A 16,434-nucleotide genomic window follows, 5' to 3' on the forward strand; every position below is an offset into this window, starting at 1 on the left:
ACCCCTGCACACTTCCTCCCCTCCCCAGCTCAAGGACTGTCCAGAGAGCCACAAAAAGCGAGGAGGGTCCCAGGGCGAAGAAGGGCGGGGGCCGCAGCAGGCGCGCGAGCTTGGGGAGCGCAGGCCCCGCCCCACCCCCGGCGCCGGCTGGCGGGAGGCGGGACATGCGCACGCGGTGGCGGGGCGCAGGGCGCGGGGAGGCGGGGGAGCGCGCGTGCAGTTCTCCGCCGAAGCGGGCGGGCGCTGCGGGGAGCAGGGCTGCGGTGGGCGGGGAGCCGGACGCGGGAGCGGGGAGCGCGCCGCCAGCGGGCGGGTGGGGGTGTGCGAGGCCTCGGCGGCAGACCCGAGAGCCCGGAGCGCCGAGTCTAGGTGATGCGAACCGCGCGGAGCCGCCGCGCTGCTGTGCCGGGTGAACTCGAGCGTCGTTGACCTCAGCGAGGGGAGAGCGGGACGGCGGCGGCTGCCAGCCCCGCGGGGATCCTAGGGGCCAGGGGTGCGCGGGGCACGGCGGCGGCGCGGGAGCGCGGGGCGCAGACCGGGCGGGGCTGGGGGACAGTGATGAGCGGGCGCGCGGGGAGGCTGCACGCCGCCGCCGCCGCCCGGAGCATCTGCCGCCGGAGCTGCTGCTCGCGGCCCGGGACCCGGCCATGGAGACGCTGAACGGCCTCGCGGGCGGTGGCGCCCCGGACGCGAAGCCGTTGCCGCCCGGCCAGCACCACCGCCACCACCACCTCCACCCGCTGGCCGAGCGTAGGCGGCTGCACCGTGCGCCCTCGCCCGCCAGACCCTTCCTCAAGGACCTGCACGGCCGGCCCCCGGCGGCCGGCCCGGCTCCGGCGGCCCCCTCCTCGGGCCGAGCCCCGGCGCCCGGCGCTCCACGCTCGCCCAACCTCGCGGGCAAAGCACCGTCCTCGCCGGGAACCCTGGCCGCGCCCGGCCGCCTCTCTCGGCGCAGCGGCGGCGCCCCTGGCGCGAAGGACAAGCCGCCGCCGGGCGCCGGGGCCAGGGCAGCGGGCGGCGCCAAGGCCGCTCCGGGCCTCAGGAGGGCGGCGCGCACGGCGCCCGCGGAGCTGCTGCCCCGGGCAGGGAGGCCGCCGCCGCCGCCCGGGACCGAGACGCTGTCTGCCACTGCCAAGGGCCGCAAAGCCAAACGCGGCTCCGGGGTGCCCCCCGCCCGTGCCACCGGGCCCCCGGCCCCCGCCGCTCCAATCCCCGCGGTGATCCTCGCTGTGACCTCCTCGGCCGGCTCCCCCGCTCCCGGCTCGCGCATCAGCCACACAGACAGCAGCTCCGACCTCTCCGACTGCCCCTCCGAACCCCTGTCCGACGAGCAACGCCTGCTCCCCGCCGCCAGCAGCGACGCCGAGTCTGGCACGGGCTCCAGCGACCGGGAACCGCTTCGAGGAGCCCCCACGACGAGCCCGGCAGCTCGGGGGGCGCCGCCCAGCAGTCCCGAGCCCCCAGCGCTCCTCGCCGCGCCTCCCGCCGCAGGCGCCTGCCTCGGGGGTCGGAGCAGCCCTGGCGGGGTCCCGGCGGGGTCCTTGGGAATGGGTGTGGCAGAGGATGCCGGGGGGCGCGCGCCGCTCGAGCGAACGGTCCCCGGGGTGCCCAAGGAGCCCGGTCCGGGCGAGCAGACCCGACTGGTACCGGCGGCGGCGGTGGAGGAGGAGCTGCTGCGGGAGATCGAGGAGCTGCGCTCGGAGAACGACTATCTCAAGGTGAGCAGCCGGCTCGGCCTCAGGTGTCCCGGAGGCGACCCCAAATGGTGTGGGTGCGGAGGGGAGGGGGGTCCGCGAGCCCGACATTCCGGGTCCTGACAAGCACGTTCTCTCTTCTGCCCTTCACTTTCCGGTCCCCGCACACACACTGGGCTTTGGGAACTTAAGCTAAAACTTCTGGAAGGAGCAGCAAGACCTGTGGGTCTGGGCGGGTCCTCACCCCACTTAGCTTTTCTTGTTTCTTGGTCTTGCTTCTTCTTGCTGATGCCTTTGGCTCTGTAGATGTGCTGGGGGAGAGGTGGCCAGAATTACATTTTGGTTACACTGCTGACCATCCACCCGGCCAAAATGTGCCCACTCTCTCCTGTGGGATCTGGCTACCCCCAGCTGGGGAGCTCTGGTCCCCGCCTGGACAGGGGTGTGTAGGTTGGGGAGCCTGCTGTGGGCCAGGCTGTGGATGCATCAGATGCTTTTCCTGCAGTGGTACAAAGTGAGGCCCCTTCTGTTTCTCTGGGTGGGGGCACCTCCCAGTTTTCAATGATAAACCTTAAGTTCAGGGATCCCATGAGTGTGCCCTAGGTTGGGGACCGTGGGGTTGATGGGCTTGGTCTGCCAGTCCTTTGTAGGCATCCACAAGCCAGTTTTGCTTGTCAGGAGAGGCCACTTAATCCCCCTGCACGCCCGCACTTTCAAGGGAATTGCAAGCTCTGTTGCCCAATCTCTGAGTACTTCTTGTGAGGTCCTGCTAGCAGAGGACTCCTCCTGGTCTTCTTAGCTTTGGGGCCCTCAATCTGACTTCTGCCTTTTCTCCCAGGAGGCGGGCAGGTTGGCCCTGCAGAATGGAGGGCTTAGTGTGTGTGTATGTGTGGGGGGAAGGGGGGGGTCAAGACAATTGAAGTGACTTGAGAGAAAATAAGGGGGATGGAATTGGGGGCAACTGCTTTATTATAGTCTTCAAGTTAGTAAATAGCTACAGTGGTATAACTGTTTTCATGTTTCTGTTAAGATTCTGATATAGATCTCCTCCCAAACCAGTGGATGGCCTTCCTTTATCTGGGTTATGTGATTTGTACTTTTTCTCAGCAAATGCTGAACCTACCCGAATGAGGCCCGGTTATTGGCCCGTGGGACCAAGGGCGTGGGCTTATTGAAGGTGGTGAAGTGTGCAGTTCAAGCTGTCATCCGAATAGATTCGCTCCCAAGTGTTCTAAACCTCAGCCTCTTAAAGGAGCTGCTCACCCCAGCTGAGCCCAGTGGTAGTTTTGCCTGCAAAGAGGTAGCAAGCAGTGAGGCAGAGGAGGAGAGGTGAGAACAGATTGGGAGTTCGGAGCAAGATGTTTCAAGCAGTACATTTGCTGGTGTCTCCCACTCTTACGTAATAGACAACAGAGTGAGTTTCAAAGGTGCTGAAGAGAAAGGCCAGTGATGTTGTATCTTGAAATCTTGAAATCAGTGCTTTTGTAGATCTTCAGCAAATGTAAACTCCCTAAGGGTCAGAAAGATCATCTCGTTGGGCTATAGAGCCAGCTCTGAGCGTGATCCCTGACCCACAGTGTTTCTGATTAAATGATGTTTATCCGAATTATGACCTGCTAAGCAACAGGAAACTGAGGGTTCCATAAAAGAAAGGATGTTTCCCATTGCGTCTTTGATCTTAAGGTAGGCAGCTCAATAGTCATTTCACAGTTCATTCCTAGGTAACTGTTTATTTGCTTTATCCTTTCACGCTGGTCGATTCTCTGAATGAACTAGGTGTCTGACCTGGAGTCTGATCTGGTATATTTGATATTTCAGTGAGTTCTCACAACAACATAGGGTATAGCTGTGGTCATTTTTATCATAACCCCCAATTTCATGGACAAGAATGCTGAAAGCCCGGAAAACTTAAATGACTCACCCAAGGCCATACAGCAAGTAGGGGGTGCAACTTCTCTACCCACCCCACCCCACCCCACACCCTGCCCACACCAGGCTGCATTTCTATTCCCAGAAGGGCTGCCTCTCTCAGTGTATACCACTTGCTTTCTTATTGTTTTATTTGCTTGAAATGTTCCCAATGTTTAGCTTTCCTAGGGGGCCTTTTTTCATTTTAGGTGAAAGGGCCATAATGAACACTTCTCCACTAGCCTGTGTACAGATGGTCATATAAATCCCACTGTCAATGTTTAATTTGTGGGAAATTTCGCTTGCTGGTTCCTGTGGAGAAAGTGTCACGGCCAACCATTCTCTCTGCCTGAGCGCGTCTCCCAGCCTGTCCTTTGAGGAGGGAGAGAGGAGGAAGCTAGGAAACCAGAAGTCTGCACACAGATACAAGAGCTTAAGTTACAGTCATTCAGTTGGGGAGAAAACACAGCAGTCCTGGCAGATTAAGGTCAGTGGGCATGCCCACTGGTGCAAAATGGGGCTGTGATCACAAGTGACCTCGAGGGGCAGAGGCGGGCGGCATACCTTGGCACAGGGCATGTAGAGTGTGTACATTCTAAATCAAAACTTATCTTTTTATTGGTCTCATTGCTCACTGGTACTTTTTTCTCATGGTCAGTAGAAGCGCATCCTTGACCTCCTGCTTTCTTGGGGAAGGTTGCACAGAGCTCTCATGATTAGACAGAGCATTCCTCTGGCCAAATGTTCCCTAACAAGAAGAGCTTTGGCCCAGGCATTTTACTTGGGTGTATTCTGGAGGTTTGTGACCATGTTAAAGGTCACCTTCTTTCCCAAGTCATTTCTGTCACCATTACTGTGCAAGGCGTTCACACTTCCTGAGGTAGAATGACCGAAAGGTAATCCAGCAGATACATAAGGCCTGCAAAGCCACAGGGGGATGTCTTAGTGATGGAAAAATCGAAGTGGAATTCTCTTGAATTTTAGCTGGTCTGCTGTATTTTTTAAAATAGATGTCAACAGACAAGTATATTATGTTGGGTTGAGCTGTGTGGAGATGTCTGGGGCATCCCTGATTCTGCTTTCTCTTCCTCTTCTGCCTTCATCAAAGGGCACCAGGGTGGTGGGGGAAAAACACACAATTATTCAGTCTAGGTGGCTGGCTTTTTGCGTGGAAACACAGTCAGAAGAGCAGTCTTGTCCCTTTACCCCGATGATCTTAAGTATATTTGGAAGTGTTCGTGCATTCTGGTGAGCGGTTGAGTTCAATGGTCCAAAGGCCTTTGCTTCCCTTTCAAACTGAACCCAGGTATGTTTCTTAGGGATGAGAGCATCGACAAAATGCTGCCAGCGTGTTCTCAGCCTGCCAGCCTCCCTGCCACCACCGGGTTTTGCTTGAGTGCTCTGAGCCCATCAGACCAGCCTTAGTGCGCATCGGGAACATATTAATTATGTCCTCCGTTTCCACTGGCTTTTCAGGAGGATTTAATCACTTTGAGCTTATTGGCCTGTTTTGAAAATGCCCTTCGGATTCCTGGTGATGTGCTCACCATGGCCTCCTCTGCTTGTGTCCAAATAATGTTCTCCAAAGCCCCAGTGTCCTGCAAGGTGGGCGCGGGTTGGTGTGGGGAAAGGCTGCTTTTTGCTGTTGTTGTTGTTGTGGTTTTCCTCTGCTTTCTCAGTGATTTCATAAGAATTCTTTTTGTTTCAGACAAAAGTCACTGCTAGCTACTTGGGCAGGCAACATCCCATCCTTTGAGAGGAGGGATTTCCTAAGGGAGAGCATTGGGTAGGGCTGTTTGGGGTTTTATAGGTTGCAGTGTATGACCACGGATCTAGCCTGACCACTCCGTTTCTCACCTGAGTAGTCTTTTGAGTTCTGGCCTGGAGCGGGGACCCTGAGGCCAGCAGCATACACAGTTCTGAGCAGCTGAAGTGTTGAGCTCCTCCTCTCCTCTGCCTTTCTTTTGGAAGGGTTAAAGTGGACAGCACTCCTATTCTTTCCTCACATTCCACTTTCCACACCCATTCTTTATTCAGCCTGCAAAAGAGCGGCTGGAGTAGTCTTAGATGGCGAGATCACGTGGACCAGGGCAAACAGAGCCCATCAGCTGCTGGGTGAACTGTCACTTGGTAAACAATGGTTAGCGGCCCCCGTGCCTTCTTTGCTACAGCTAAGACTGTGCAGAGAACGTTTTCATTGTCCGGAGGGAAATGAGGTGGATTATTTGTATATTACAGCAGACAATCGTTTCTGTCTGCAACTCCCAGAAGATGGAATTATTGCAACAGTAGCCAGATGACTGCTCCCCTGTCCAAATTGGGGTCTATTTAAAGAAGGGTTATTAAAATATTAATGTAGAACTAGTTATTGATTTTCAGGTTGCTTGAGGGAGATTTTAAGATTTCTGTCAACGATCAGTATGATCAAGAGTTTGCATCCCTTCAATTAAGATACTGTGGATTCCCTTTTTATTTTTTATTTGTGGATAAAACTGTTTTCACAGAGCTTGGCATTGAAACGCTTCATTTTAATCTTCGTTTACCCCAGTGCACATAGGGTACCTCATTATTTCTGTAATTTGATGTGTATAATAGGGCTCGAGCTGCTTTTTGCAGGCAAAGGGGAGTAGCTGGGGAGCGTCACACACCTTCAAGGTTTCATTTTATATACAGAATTTGAAAAATAGATTTAATTAAAACTAAATTAGCTTTTCAATGAAGTAGTGATCTAACAGGGAAGTACGCAAACAGACCTGGCGTTAATTTTACATAAAACTGTTGATTTAGGACAAGTCTTCTTAGTTTCTGCATATAAAAAAACAACAGCAATTTTCTCCGTCTACTTACTATGTGTCTAAATTATATTTGCCAAACACATTATATGTCCTGCTTGATTTGGTTTTCTTAAACATTTAAACGGCAGACATTTTTCGGGTTTCTTTAACACAACACAGTCTAAATTAGAGCGTGCTGTCCGAAAATTAACGTAGTGGTAGCTTGAAAATCACTATCCATCATGACCCTCATCTGAATAATCACAGTTTTTGCTTTTCACATGTCTGCTGCCAGCTGACATGGTTTATAATTTGCTTTTCTTGTAATTTCCTTTCGCTGAACCTGAAAACTGCTTTTCTTCAAGGCTCTGTGAAGAGAGTTGAGACACTGGCCTTGGTCCCATCTCTGCAGCAGATTGGTAATGAAAAGCCATTTAAATGCTTAGAATCTCAATTGCCTCATCTTTAAAATGGGGATATTAATAATTTCGCTGCATATTGCACTGTTTTTCTGAGGCCCAGTTGAGATAAGGGATATACTCACACATCGACAGTTGTCAAGGTCTAAAAATGTTAACTTGCTTTATTACGTCACATCTAGGGTGGGTTCTTAAAAGCGTGATTTAAGGGTTATTATTGTTTCATTTGTCCTGGTTGTTGCAAATAATTTATAGTATTTACTGGGAAGAGCACCTGGGTTTGCAGTGTAGCTTCTGCTTATTAGTTATGAGGCTTTGGACATGCTAACCAGCTTGGGTTTGCTTTTCTTGTCTATGAAATGGGCAATATGTTCCTGGCAGGATGAGAATTGGGTTAGTAATGAAGGTAAAGTGCTGAATGAGATATCTTCTGTTCTGCAAATTTAGATAAAATATGAGTTATAAAGGCAGTGATTCAAATACATGCACTTATGGGCTCTCCCTAATTTTCCTTTCAGTGCAACTAATGTTGGTGATTATTTATGCCAAAAAATGTTAGCTGTTTACATCTGGCCTACTGAATGATTTGGAGGTGCGGGTTCATTGAGCCCTTACACACTTGTCTCTTTTAGCTTGCGTGGTTGTTTATGCATCTATAGAACATATCCATTGTTTGATATTTGCGTCCATGAGCATCCTCCTGGTACAAAATCTGAAAGCTGGAGGACAGTTTTATACCTGAAAGTTGTATCTAATGTTTTCTTATGACTGTTTTCACACTTGGAAAACTTTTGTTTGAGTAACAGGTAATTCTAGGCATTAACGACCTTGGCTTTTATAGGTAAGCTTTCTAGAAGGAAAAGCAATCACAGACCATTCCTTCCATGAACAGAATGGCCACAGTTACTGTATATTTGTATGTATACATACAAATGATTTTTTTAAAGATTTTATTATTTATTTGACAGAGATCACAAGTAAGCAGAGAGGCAGGCAGAGAGAGAGGGGGAAGCAGGCTCCCTGCTGAGCAGAGAACCTGATGATGTGATGATGCAGGGCTCCATCCCAGGATCCTGAGATCATGACCTGAGCCGAAGGCAGAGGCTTAACCCACTGAGCCACCCAGGCGCCCCCATACAAATGATTCTTGCTTGTATTAAACTACGTATTAGTTACGCAACGAAACAATTACCTTTTAACTGTACTCTAATGTTAAGTGTAGAGAATAGGCTCTTCCTGAAAGTCAGACCCATCATATCCATAGGTAGAACCTGAGAGAAACCTGACCTTGATTTGGAAGCTTCAGGACTAATCATCTAATCTTTACCAGAAGATTGACGCCCACAAGGCCTGTGTTAGAGCTTGCTGTCTGCAGCTGGTCTCCCCCAGCCTGGGGCGGGTCAGGGCCACGGCTCCCACACAGCGGCATCACAGCTCCAGTGTCAGGATCAGGCATCAGTCTGCCAACTTACTCTTTGCTGATGTTGGCAAGGTCCTTCCTGAAAGAGCTGTGTTCTCCCATTCCCTGAAGAGCTCAGCCTGTCCATCCTTTCACATATGTTCAACTGACCAGCTTCCATGCTTGGTCTGTGAACTCCCAGTCCCGGTGAATTTTCCTACTAGAAACAAGATGTATAGGAAGAGCTCTCCATGAAGGAAGACAGACCAGAAACAAAAATTGCTGGAGCATCGGGTGGCTCAGTGGGTTAAGCCTCTGCCTTCAGCTCGGGCCGTGATCTCATGGTCCTGGGATCGAGCCCCATATCAGGCTTTCTGCTCAGTGGGGAGCCTGCTTTCCCCCTCTCTCTGCCTGCCTTTCTGCCTACTTGTGATCTCTCTCTCTGTCAAATAAATAAATAAAATCTTAAAAAAGAAACAAAACTTGCTTATACTTTGCAACACTTTTCAATGTTAAGATTTTCCTTTTTCTTAAACACAGGAGAACATCTTATATTTTTAATGAGGTTGTGACCACTGCTATAGAAATTTTGTGAGAACACTCAGAAGTTGAGAAAACCACTCTATTAATTTTATCAATACCATTGGGACGTGGTCAAGCTTTTCTTCTTTAACATCATTCCTCTTGGCAGTCCGTTCAGACAGGCTCGGTTTGGAGTCACGGGCAGTTGAATAGGCCATTTTCTTGGTTAGGGTAGTGTGGACAGATTGGGGAGAAGCTACAGGCTGGGGTTTGGGGGAATGAGATGCTCTATAGTGCTCTTTCCAGGAGACCCCTACATATGGCAGAGGTTGGCTAGGCAACTGCCTTTATCCCGTCTGTGCCAGTTTGTACTTTTCCATAAGGAGTCCCAATTTATTTGTTACACCTGAACTTTTCCAGGTTAAAATACTCTTCTGGAGAATCCCTTCTGGTCAATTTCTTGTCTGCCTGAGGCTTTGATGTTAGGAAGCTCTTGTTCTTTATTACAAGCAAATCCCTGCTTTTAAGAACAAACACAGGATTAGTGAGAGTGAAGAGAATCAGGGACAAACTGAATAGCGGGACAAGGACTGACAATTTAGTGTATCAACATTGTGGAGAGTTTTTTCCTTCACCCTCAGTGTTAATTGAACAACACAAAGGCATGACTGAACGTATCCTAGTCTGGAGACATTTAAGCCATCAATGATCAAACTAATCAAGAAAATTCCTAGAGGGTGCCTGGGTGGCTCAGTGGGTTAAGCCTCCGCCTTCGACTCAGGTCATGATCTCAGGGTCCTGGGATCGAACCCCGCATTGGGCTCTCTGCTCAGCGGGGAGCCTGCTTCCCCTTCTCTCTCTGCCTGCCTCTCTGCCTACTTGTGATCTCTCTCTCAAATAAATAAATAAAATCTTAAAAAAAAAATCCTGGAATGCTTTTCTTAAGCTCCCACCTTCAAAATTACTCCTCGTTAAAATCTGTAAAACTTCAATAGATTTCTGTCTTGCATATTGCAGCCACGTCTGTGGGTTTGGGAAGAATTTTTGGTAATTAGGTTACAAGACTGGAACAAAACAAAGGTGCATTTGTGTCTGATTTTGGTCGTCTTTACAATTTGGCCTTTGTCGGGACTGACCGATGTTCGTGTGTGTTCCTCCCACAAATACTTATGGAGGGGCTACCGTGTGGCTTACACCCCTCTGGGTGCTGTGAATTCGGAGAAGCCCCTCAAAGGGTCTGCCCTCACAGAGCTCACATTTTGGTATGGGCAACAGACAGGAATAGGAAAAAGCACAAAGAACTAGTAGCCGATGATAAGAGATGGGAAGAAAACAGAGCAAGGCAAGAAGGGTTAGAAGCAGGGAGGGGTTGGGGGGATGGGTGGTCAAGGAAGGCGCTGTGTGTGTACCTTCCAGATGATGTAACAACGAGCTTTGTAAAAGTTGGGGAGGGACGTTTTAAGGAGAGGAGAGAACAGGTGGAAAGGCCTCCAGCAGTCCAGACGCTGTGAGACCCTCAGTGTGGCAGGGAAGAAGGGGGCAGCTCAGAGGCCCTGGGGAGGACCCTGAAGAATTTCCTCAGGGCAGTGGGAAGCCCCCTGGAAGGTCTGAGGGTCGTGGTCTGACTTCCACAGTAAAGGATAACTCTGGGTGGAGAATTGGTTAAAGGGGAAGGAGGGGGCCCCACTTGACTCACCTGTGTGTGCACCTGCTCCCTGGAGATGGACGGAGCAGAGACTAGCTGAGGTGTGCAGCCACTGGGGAGAGAGTGCCCCACACGTATGTTCCTGTTGGGCTGATGGCACTGGTTTGGCTGTGGAATGGGAGGGCGAGGGGTGGGGAGCAGGGAACAAGTGCTGGGTTTTCCTGTACCCACAATATCTTCATGCTGATGCCAGAGTAAAGTGGAGATGGGAAATGAAGGCCAAGTGAATGGAAAAAACCAAACCCAGTGTGGATTTGACAAAAGTTATATCTTTGGAATTGTGAGTCACATAGTCAGTGCTGAGACGTGTATGGTGGAACCATGTTTTAGGGACATTTTTGCAGGTGTGTCGTAATTCCAGGGCAGTTGTTATGATCGCACTGTTTACATCCTTCAAAGACGGGGCTCTGTGCCCCTCCTCTTCGTCCCAAGATTGTGCCCTGGAGATAAGGTTTAGGTCAAGGTTTGGTTTGAATCTAAAGTTTCAGTTATCTGCAGAGTTGACTTCATCTGTGATTCTGATTATGTAAGAAATTGGGAGTGAAATCAATGTTGGGAGTCCACAGTGAATAATCCATCCTGGTTTTGAGTTTCTGGACCCATGAGATTTGAACGGACATGTGAAGATATTGTCTTGTGTGACTCTTCCCAGAGATCCCTGTGTCCCGTCACATAGGTGCGCCCGTCCCCCGCGGGGTAAGCGCACAGGTTGTGGACGTCCAGTATTGCCGGGTGGACGCGGGACCCCATCGTTGTCCGGGTGGACCTGGCTTATAACTCCGTGCCATCTGGCTTGTGTAGGACGAGCTGGATGAACTCCGCGCTGAGATGGAAGAGATGAGAGACAGTTACTTAGAGGAAGATGTTTACCAGCTGCAGGAGCTTCGGCGGGAGCTGGACCGCGCCCACAAAAACTGCCGAATCCTGCAGTACCGCCTCAGGAAAGCCGAGCAGAAGAGCCTGAAAGTGGCTGAGACTGGTCAGGTGGATGGCGAGCTCATCCGGAGTCTGGAGCAGGACTTGAAGGTGAGTGAGGGTCGCTGATAGGGGGCGCTCGTTCCCAGAAGGGGCGGCAGGAGCCTGGGATGAGGGCGGGTAGGGATCGCACATACCTACCCGGTCCTGCCGTTCTAGGGGAAGTTCTCTCTCTCTCAGCAGATTTTAGCATACACGTTCTTCATTCGCCTGGTGGTGTGTAGGGTATGGGTAGTCATATGGCTTTGACATTCCAAGATCTTAAACCTGTCCCATGAACTGGAATCTTAAAACCTAAGGAAAAGAAAACAAATTGTAGTAAGGGATCTACAATTTAGGAGAAAAGAGAGAATTGGGGCACCTGGGTGGCTCAGTTAAGCGTCTGCCTTCAGCTCAGGTTATGATCTGGGGTTCTGGGATGGAGCCCCACCTTGGGCACCCTGCTCAGTGGGGAGTCTGCTCCTCCCTCTCTTTCTGTGCCTCCCCCAGCTTGTGCTCTTTCTCTCTGGCTATCTCAAATAAGTAAATAAAATATTTTTTAAAAAATAAATGAATAATTAAAAATAAATTTAAAGAAGATATCTGCCACTTGGTCTGACAGTTGTGGAGAATTGTACAGAAATGCCTTCTAAAGATCTAGACTATTAAAAAAAAATCTATTGATGATCAGGTCAGTGATAGTCAAAGACCACTCACAGAGGTTGATACTAATCATTTAATATTTTTATCGTTACTTAAGGTTCTGGAATGCAGGAAACCTGAAATGACCATAACCCAAGGATGGTGTTTTGATTTAACTGAAAGAGAAATGGGACCGTAACTAATTGTCTAAAACTAATTGTCTAAGGTGTTTTTGAAAACCACTGGCAGAGGTGGGAATGAGGTGAAGAAATTCCAGACATTATACCATTTGCTATCTCCGTAGGTAGCATGGCTTCTCTTGTGCTCCGATTATCAAATCATTTATCAAGAGATGAATTATGCATAATGTCCTTCTTATTATGGGAGTACTTATGAAATCTCATTTTGCCTTTCATTATGATAACAGGAAAAGAATCTTTGTAATTCTGTCAAATCTATAAACCACTAACAAAACGTCATTCAGGGGGATATAAGGGTAATTTATATTTCTCTTGCAAAATCTCATTCCTTGTTTTCCTTTAGAAGGTAAAAACATTTAATTGCTTTTAACATTCAGATATTTTATTATAGTAGACAAGTTAAAACTTGACTACATTATTTTACAGGATTATTTTGTTGTTTTTTTTTTAGCAAGTAGTTTTAGTATGCCTTAGGAACAGAAATATTTATTGATCCATTTTTGTTGTTATTGTTACTATTATTTTTAATTTATCATTAAAGCAGTGTGCGTGAGCAGAATTGGCTTTCTTGGTGATACTCTATAACGAGGTAGAGCTATCCACAGTAGCCTTTTAATCCAGATAAAGGTCTTAGCTTCGCTTATAATGTAGATTTCATGTTTGAAACTAATACCCTCCTCCTTTAAAAATAGGCTTGTTAATATTGCCGGGGTCTTTGCCCTTTACGGCGATATCATATCACTTAATGATTCTGCCTCTGAAGTTGTTTGAATGTGCCCTTAGCACACAGCAAGCTTCATGTCCTGATGACTGTCTCCGTGGGTCAATACAGGTAGCCAAAGATGTATCTGTCCGATTGCACCATGAACTTGAAACCGTGGAGGAAAAGCGCGCTAAAGCTGAAGATGAAAATGAAAGTCTCCGACAGCAGATGATCGAAGTGGAGATATCCAAACAAGCCCTCCAGAATGAGCTGGAGAGACTGAAAGAGGTAATCCCAAAACACACGGGGATTTCTTTCTTGGGTTTAATTGTTAGGAGCTTGGGACTCCAAGGGCCCCATTTGCTGAACCGTGGTTTGTTTGTAGGGCCCAGAATCTAAGAACGTTTTTTCCATTTTTTGTAGCATTGTAAAACAACAACAATCACACAAAAATAAATCTAAAAAAACAAAGAAGACTGTGACAAAGACTATATGTTGCTTATAAAACCTGAAATATTTGGTGTCTGACCCTCTACAGAAAGGGCTTGGTGAATGAACCATGGTCTAAAACTACTTTTTATCATTTCCATTCAGATGAGCTGGCCATTAATTCCTTTTATGGGTCCAAATGGAGAATATTATTACCGGAATACAAAATTAAGCAGTAGCTTTTTCCTCGAGTCTCCTCTTCCAATGAGCTGGAAAATGTGTTCTGGTTGTCTATTAAGCTGTGTAAACAAATAATCTGTATATGCCACCTGTATCTATTATTTAGGCAACATGGTTTAGATACTTTTTATTTTAGGGAGTTAATGTATTCTAGCAAAGCGGTCAAGAAAATGAATACATATATATATATATATTTTCCCCCCTTTGCATACAGTAATGCAAATGCTGTTTTGTTGTTACTTCCATTATAAGATTAAAGCTGTGTATTTTCTTAGAAAATAGCCTGCATGTTGTTGGAGTTAGAAACTGTTGGTGAAGCCTTTACAGTGACGGCTGAAGCCAGCATTATTACCTGCTAACAGCCTCACTTAGTGCATGTTCCCTTTGGACAAGTTTCCCGAGTCACCCAGTTGTTCCTCATCCATCCAGCTGTCTACCTGCCCACATTTAATTCAGGCTCCGTACCATGCCCTGGGGAGGCAGGTGTGAGTATGGCAGCACAGGCTCTGCTCTCAAGATGTTTACAGCTCAATTTGACACGTGGCTAGCAAAACAAGTAAATCACAGCAAAGGAGCCAGTATTGCTGGCTCTCTTCTTCCACCCCATCCCTCCAACAGCCACTCAGGTGCCCTGCTGTTCCTCAAGGTTGGCGGGGGTGGGGTGGGGGCAACATTCTTTGTCAAGAGATCCATAGCCTTGGGGCGGCTCAGTCCCTTGCCTTTGGGTCTCTCCTGACATCCCACTTCAGCCACCTGGCCCCGCACACGTACACATTCCCAGTTGTCCCTGCTTCCCCCCTCCTGGCCATCCCTATCTGCCTTCCCATCTGACATGCTGTCGATTTTGGTGACTCACTTGTATATTGCCAGCACTTGTCTGACAATGCCATGGGTTTTATTTCTTTGTTGTCTTCACTAATGTGCCTCCAAGACTTGAGCTCTGTGGGAAGAGGGTGTGTCTGTGTAGTTCATGGTGGGGTCTCCGTGCCTAGAACAGTGCCTGGCACTTAGGTGTTGTTGGAGATGTGCAGGGTGAGGGAGTGAGTGGAGGGTGAGAAGGTGGAGCTGTGGTGAGCACAGCTCGCCTGGGGACTCGGTGTGCTTCACAGAGGAGGAGGTAGAGTCTGAGAACATCCTTTCATCATGGGTAACCCTTGCTCCTTACCTTAGGTGTGCACTTACCCCAGGGGATTGGGGGGATTTCTCCTCTCCTTGTGGGTCTCTTACCTCCGCACTGAGTTCCCTGTCCTTCCTTCTTTCCCTTTCGCTCTAAGTCTGCTAGAAGGTTTGCCCTAATGGTTTCTTTCCTCAGGATTTCCAGTTTGAGCCTGACCTTGAGGGTGCAGAAAGCATCTTAGGAGTCCATTTTACAAATGTTGTATGTGTGAATGCCTGCATATAAATATTTAAATTATATGTACATATAAATGAGTAAATAAATATATTTGAAGCAAGCAGTTTCTCTTGCCCCCATGGAGTTGGATTTGTGTGGGACTTGGCGTCAAGCCACAAATAGCTCCTGAGGGAGAGAAATGATGACTGGCGTTCAACGCCAGGCAGGGGTGAGGCAGGGGTCTTCAGAGAACGGTGATGTTGGCTGAGGCTGGATGTACACAGAGGAGGTGGCAGGCCTGTCCCTCCCTGTCTTTATGGGTTAGAGTCCCCCGCAGGCATGGCCCAGCTGGGCTGCAGTCCCTATTTTACCTGGAGAGCTGCAGTCCAGCCGGGGGATGGCATCTTGGCACCAAATCTCACGATTCTAAACAAACCCTAAAACTGACCAGAGTCTACAGAAGGTAGACGCTCTAGACAGTGAGGGAAGGAGAGAATGATGGAACCAGGCGCCCCGAGGTTCAAAGGTGGTAGAGGAGATACTTACTGGAAAGTGCTAGCTGTGGGCTTCGTGAGTGGATTCTCTTTACTAAAGCCGGAAGGGAAGGCGCTGGGAGCTTTGCTCTGGGGGGACTGTACCGTTTTCTCTATCTTGAGTCCCGCTCGTTATCGTTTCACCTCTGAAGTTTCGTAAGCGGATGAGTCACATTCCGGAAAAGGCAAGGGGAGTTCGTGCGTCGCCTGTGTCTCTGAATGACGGAAGTAGCTGCAGACGACCGTGTCCCTCTCAGCCTGGGAGGACAGTTAGACAGGGCGTCTCAGTGCCTCTTGGGCTCCGTAGCTGCTGCCACGGGGGGCTCCTCTCCCGGGACTGCACACTGTCCGTGCGGCGGCCCGGTGGGCTTCTGACAGACGGATTTGCCCGAGCACTTCACACTCAGAGAGTCTTTCCCATTTGTGTCCACGGTGCTGTGTCCTGCTGGTCCCTCTGGCGGGAGCACTGGCGGGTACCCTGACCTCCCTTCCTGCTGGCACTGAGAATGCCTTCACATTCTGCCCTTCTGCTTTTGCGGTCTTAGGGATTTTCTTCTTTTCTTTTCTTTGCTTTGCTTTCTTTCTTTCTTTCTAAGATTATTTATTTATTTATTTGAAAGCGAGCGAGAGAGAGAGAGAGAGCGTGCGGGGAGGGGCTCAGGGAGAAACAGGCTCCCCACGGAGTCTGGAGCCCCATGTGGGGCTGGATCCCAGAACCTTGGAATCATGACCTGAACCAAAGGCAGACGCTTAACCAACTGAGCCATTCCAGGAGCCCCTGAAAACATGATTTTTTCAAAACATTTTTTTTTAAAGATTTTATTTGCTTATTTGACAGAGAGAGATCACAAGGAGGCAGAGAGGCAGGCAGAGAGAGAGAGAGAGAGAGGAGGAAGCAGGCTCCCTGAGCAGAGAGTCTGATGTGGGGCTCCATCCCAGGACCCTGAGATCATGACCTGGGCCGAAGGCAGAGGCTTTA

At 49.4% G+C, this 16,434-nt stretch overlaps 1 protein-coding gene across 9 annotated transcripts in view; it reads left to right on the forward strand.

Moving 5' to 3' along the window:
- The first annotated feature begins 257 nt into the window (after nucleotides 1-257).
- MTCL1 (microtubule crosslinking factor 1) overlaps nucleotides 258-16,434 on the forward strand; it is a 123,491-nt gene continuing 107,314 nt past the window's right edge. For all 9 annotated transcript variants that reach the window (XM_032875736.1, XM_032875738.1, XM_032875741.1 and 6 more), the window contains exons 1-3: nucleotides 258-1,718; nucleotides 11,223-11,447; nucleotides 13,050-13,208. In XM_032875736.1, the coding sequence (XP_032731627.1) occupies nucleotides 648-1,718; nucleotides 11,223-11,447; nucleotides 13,050-13,208 (1,455 nt within the window). In that variant the 5' untranslated portion in view covers nucleotides 258-647. The remainder of the gene's footprint in view (nucleotides 1,719-11,222; nucleotides 11,448-13,049; nucleotides 13,209-16,434) is intronic.

This window comes from Lontra canadensis, unplaced genomic scaffold, assembly GCF_010015895.1.
Source record: "Lontra canadensis isolate GAN:19392208 unplaced genomic scaffold, GSC_riverotter_1.0 scaffold57, whole genome shotgun sequence".
NCBI lineage: Eukaryota > Metazoa > Chordata > Mammalia > Carnivora > Mustelidae > Lontra > Lontra canadensis.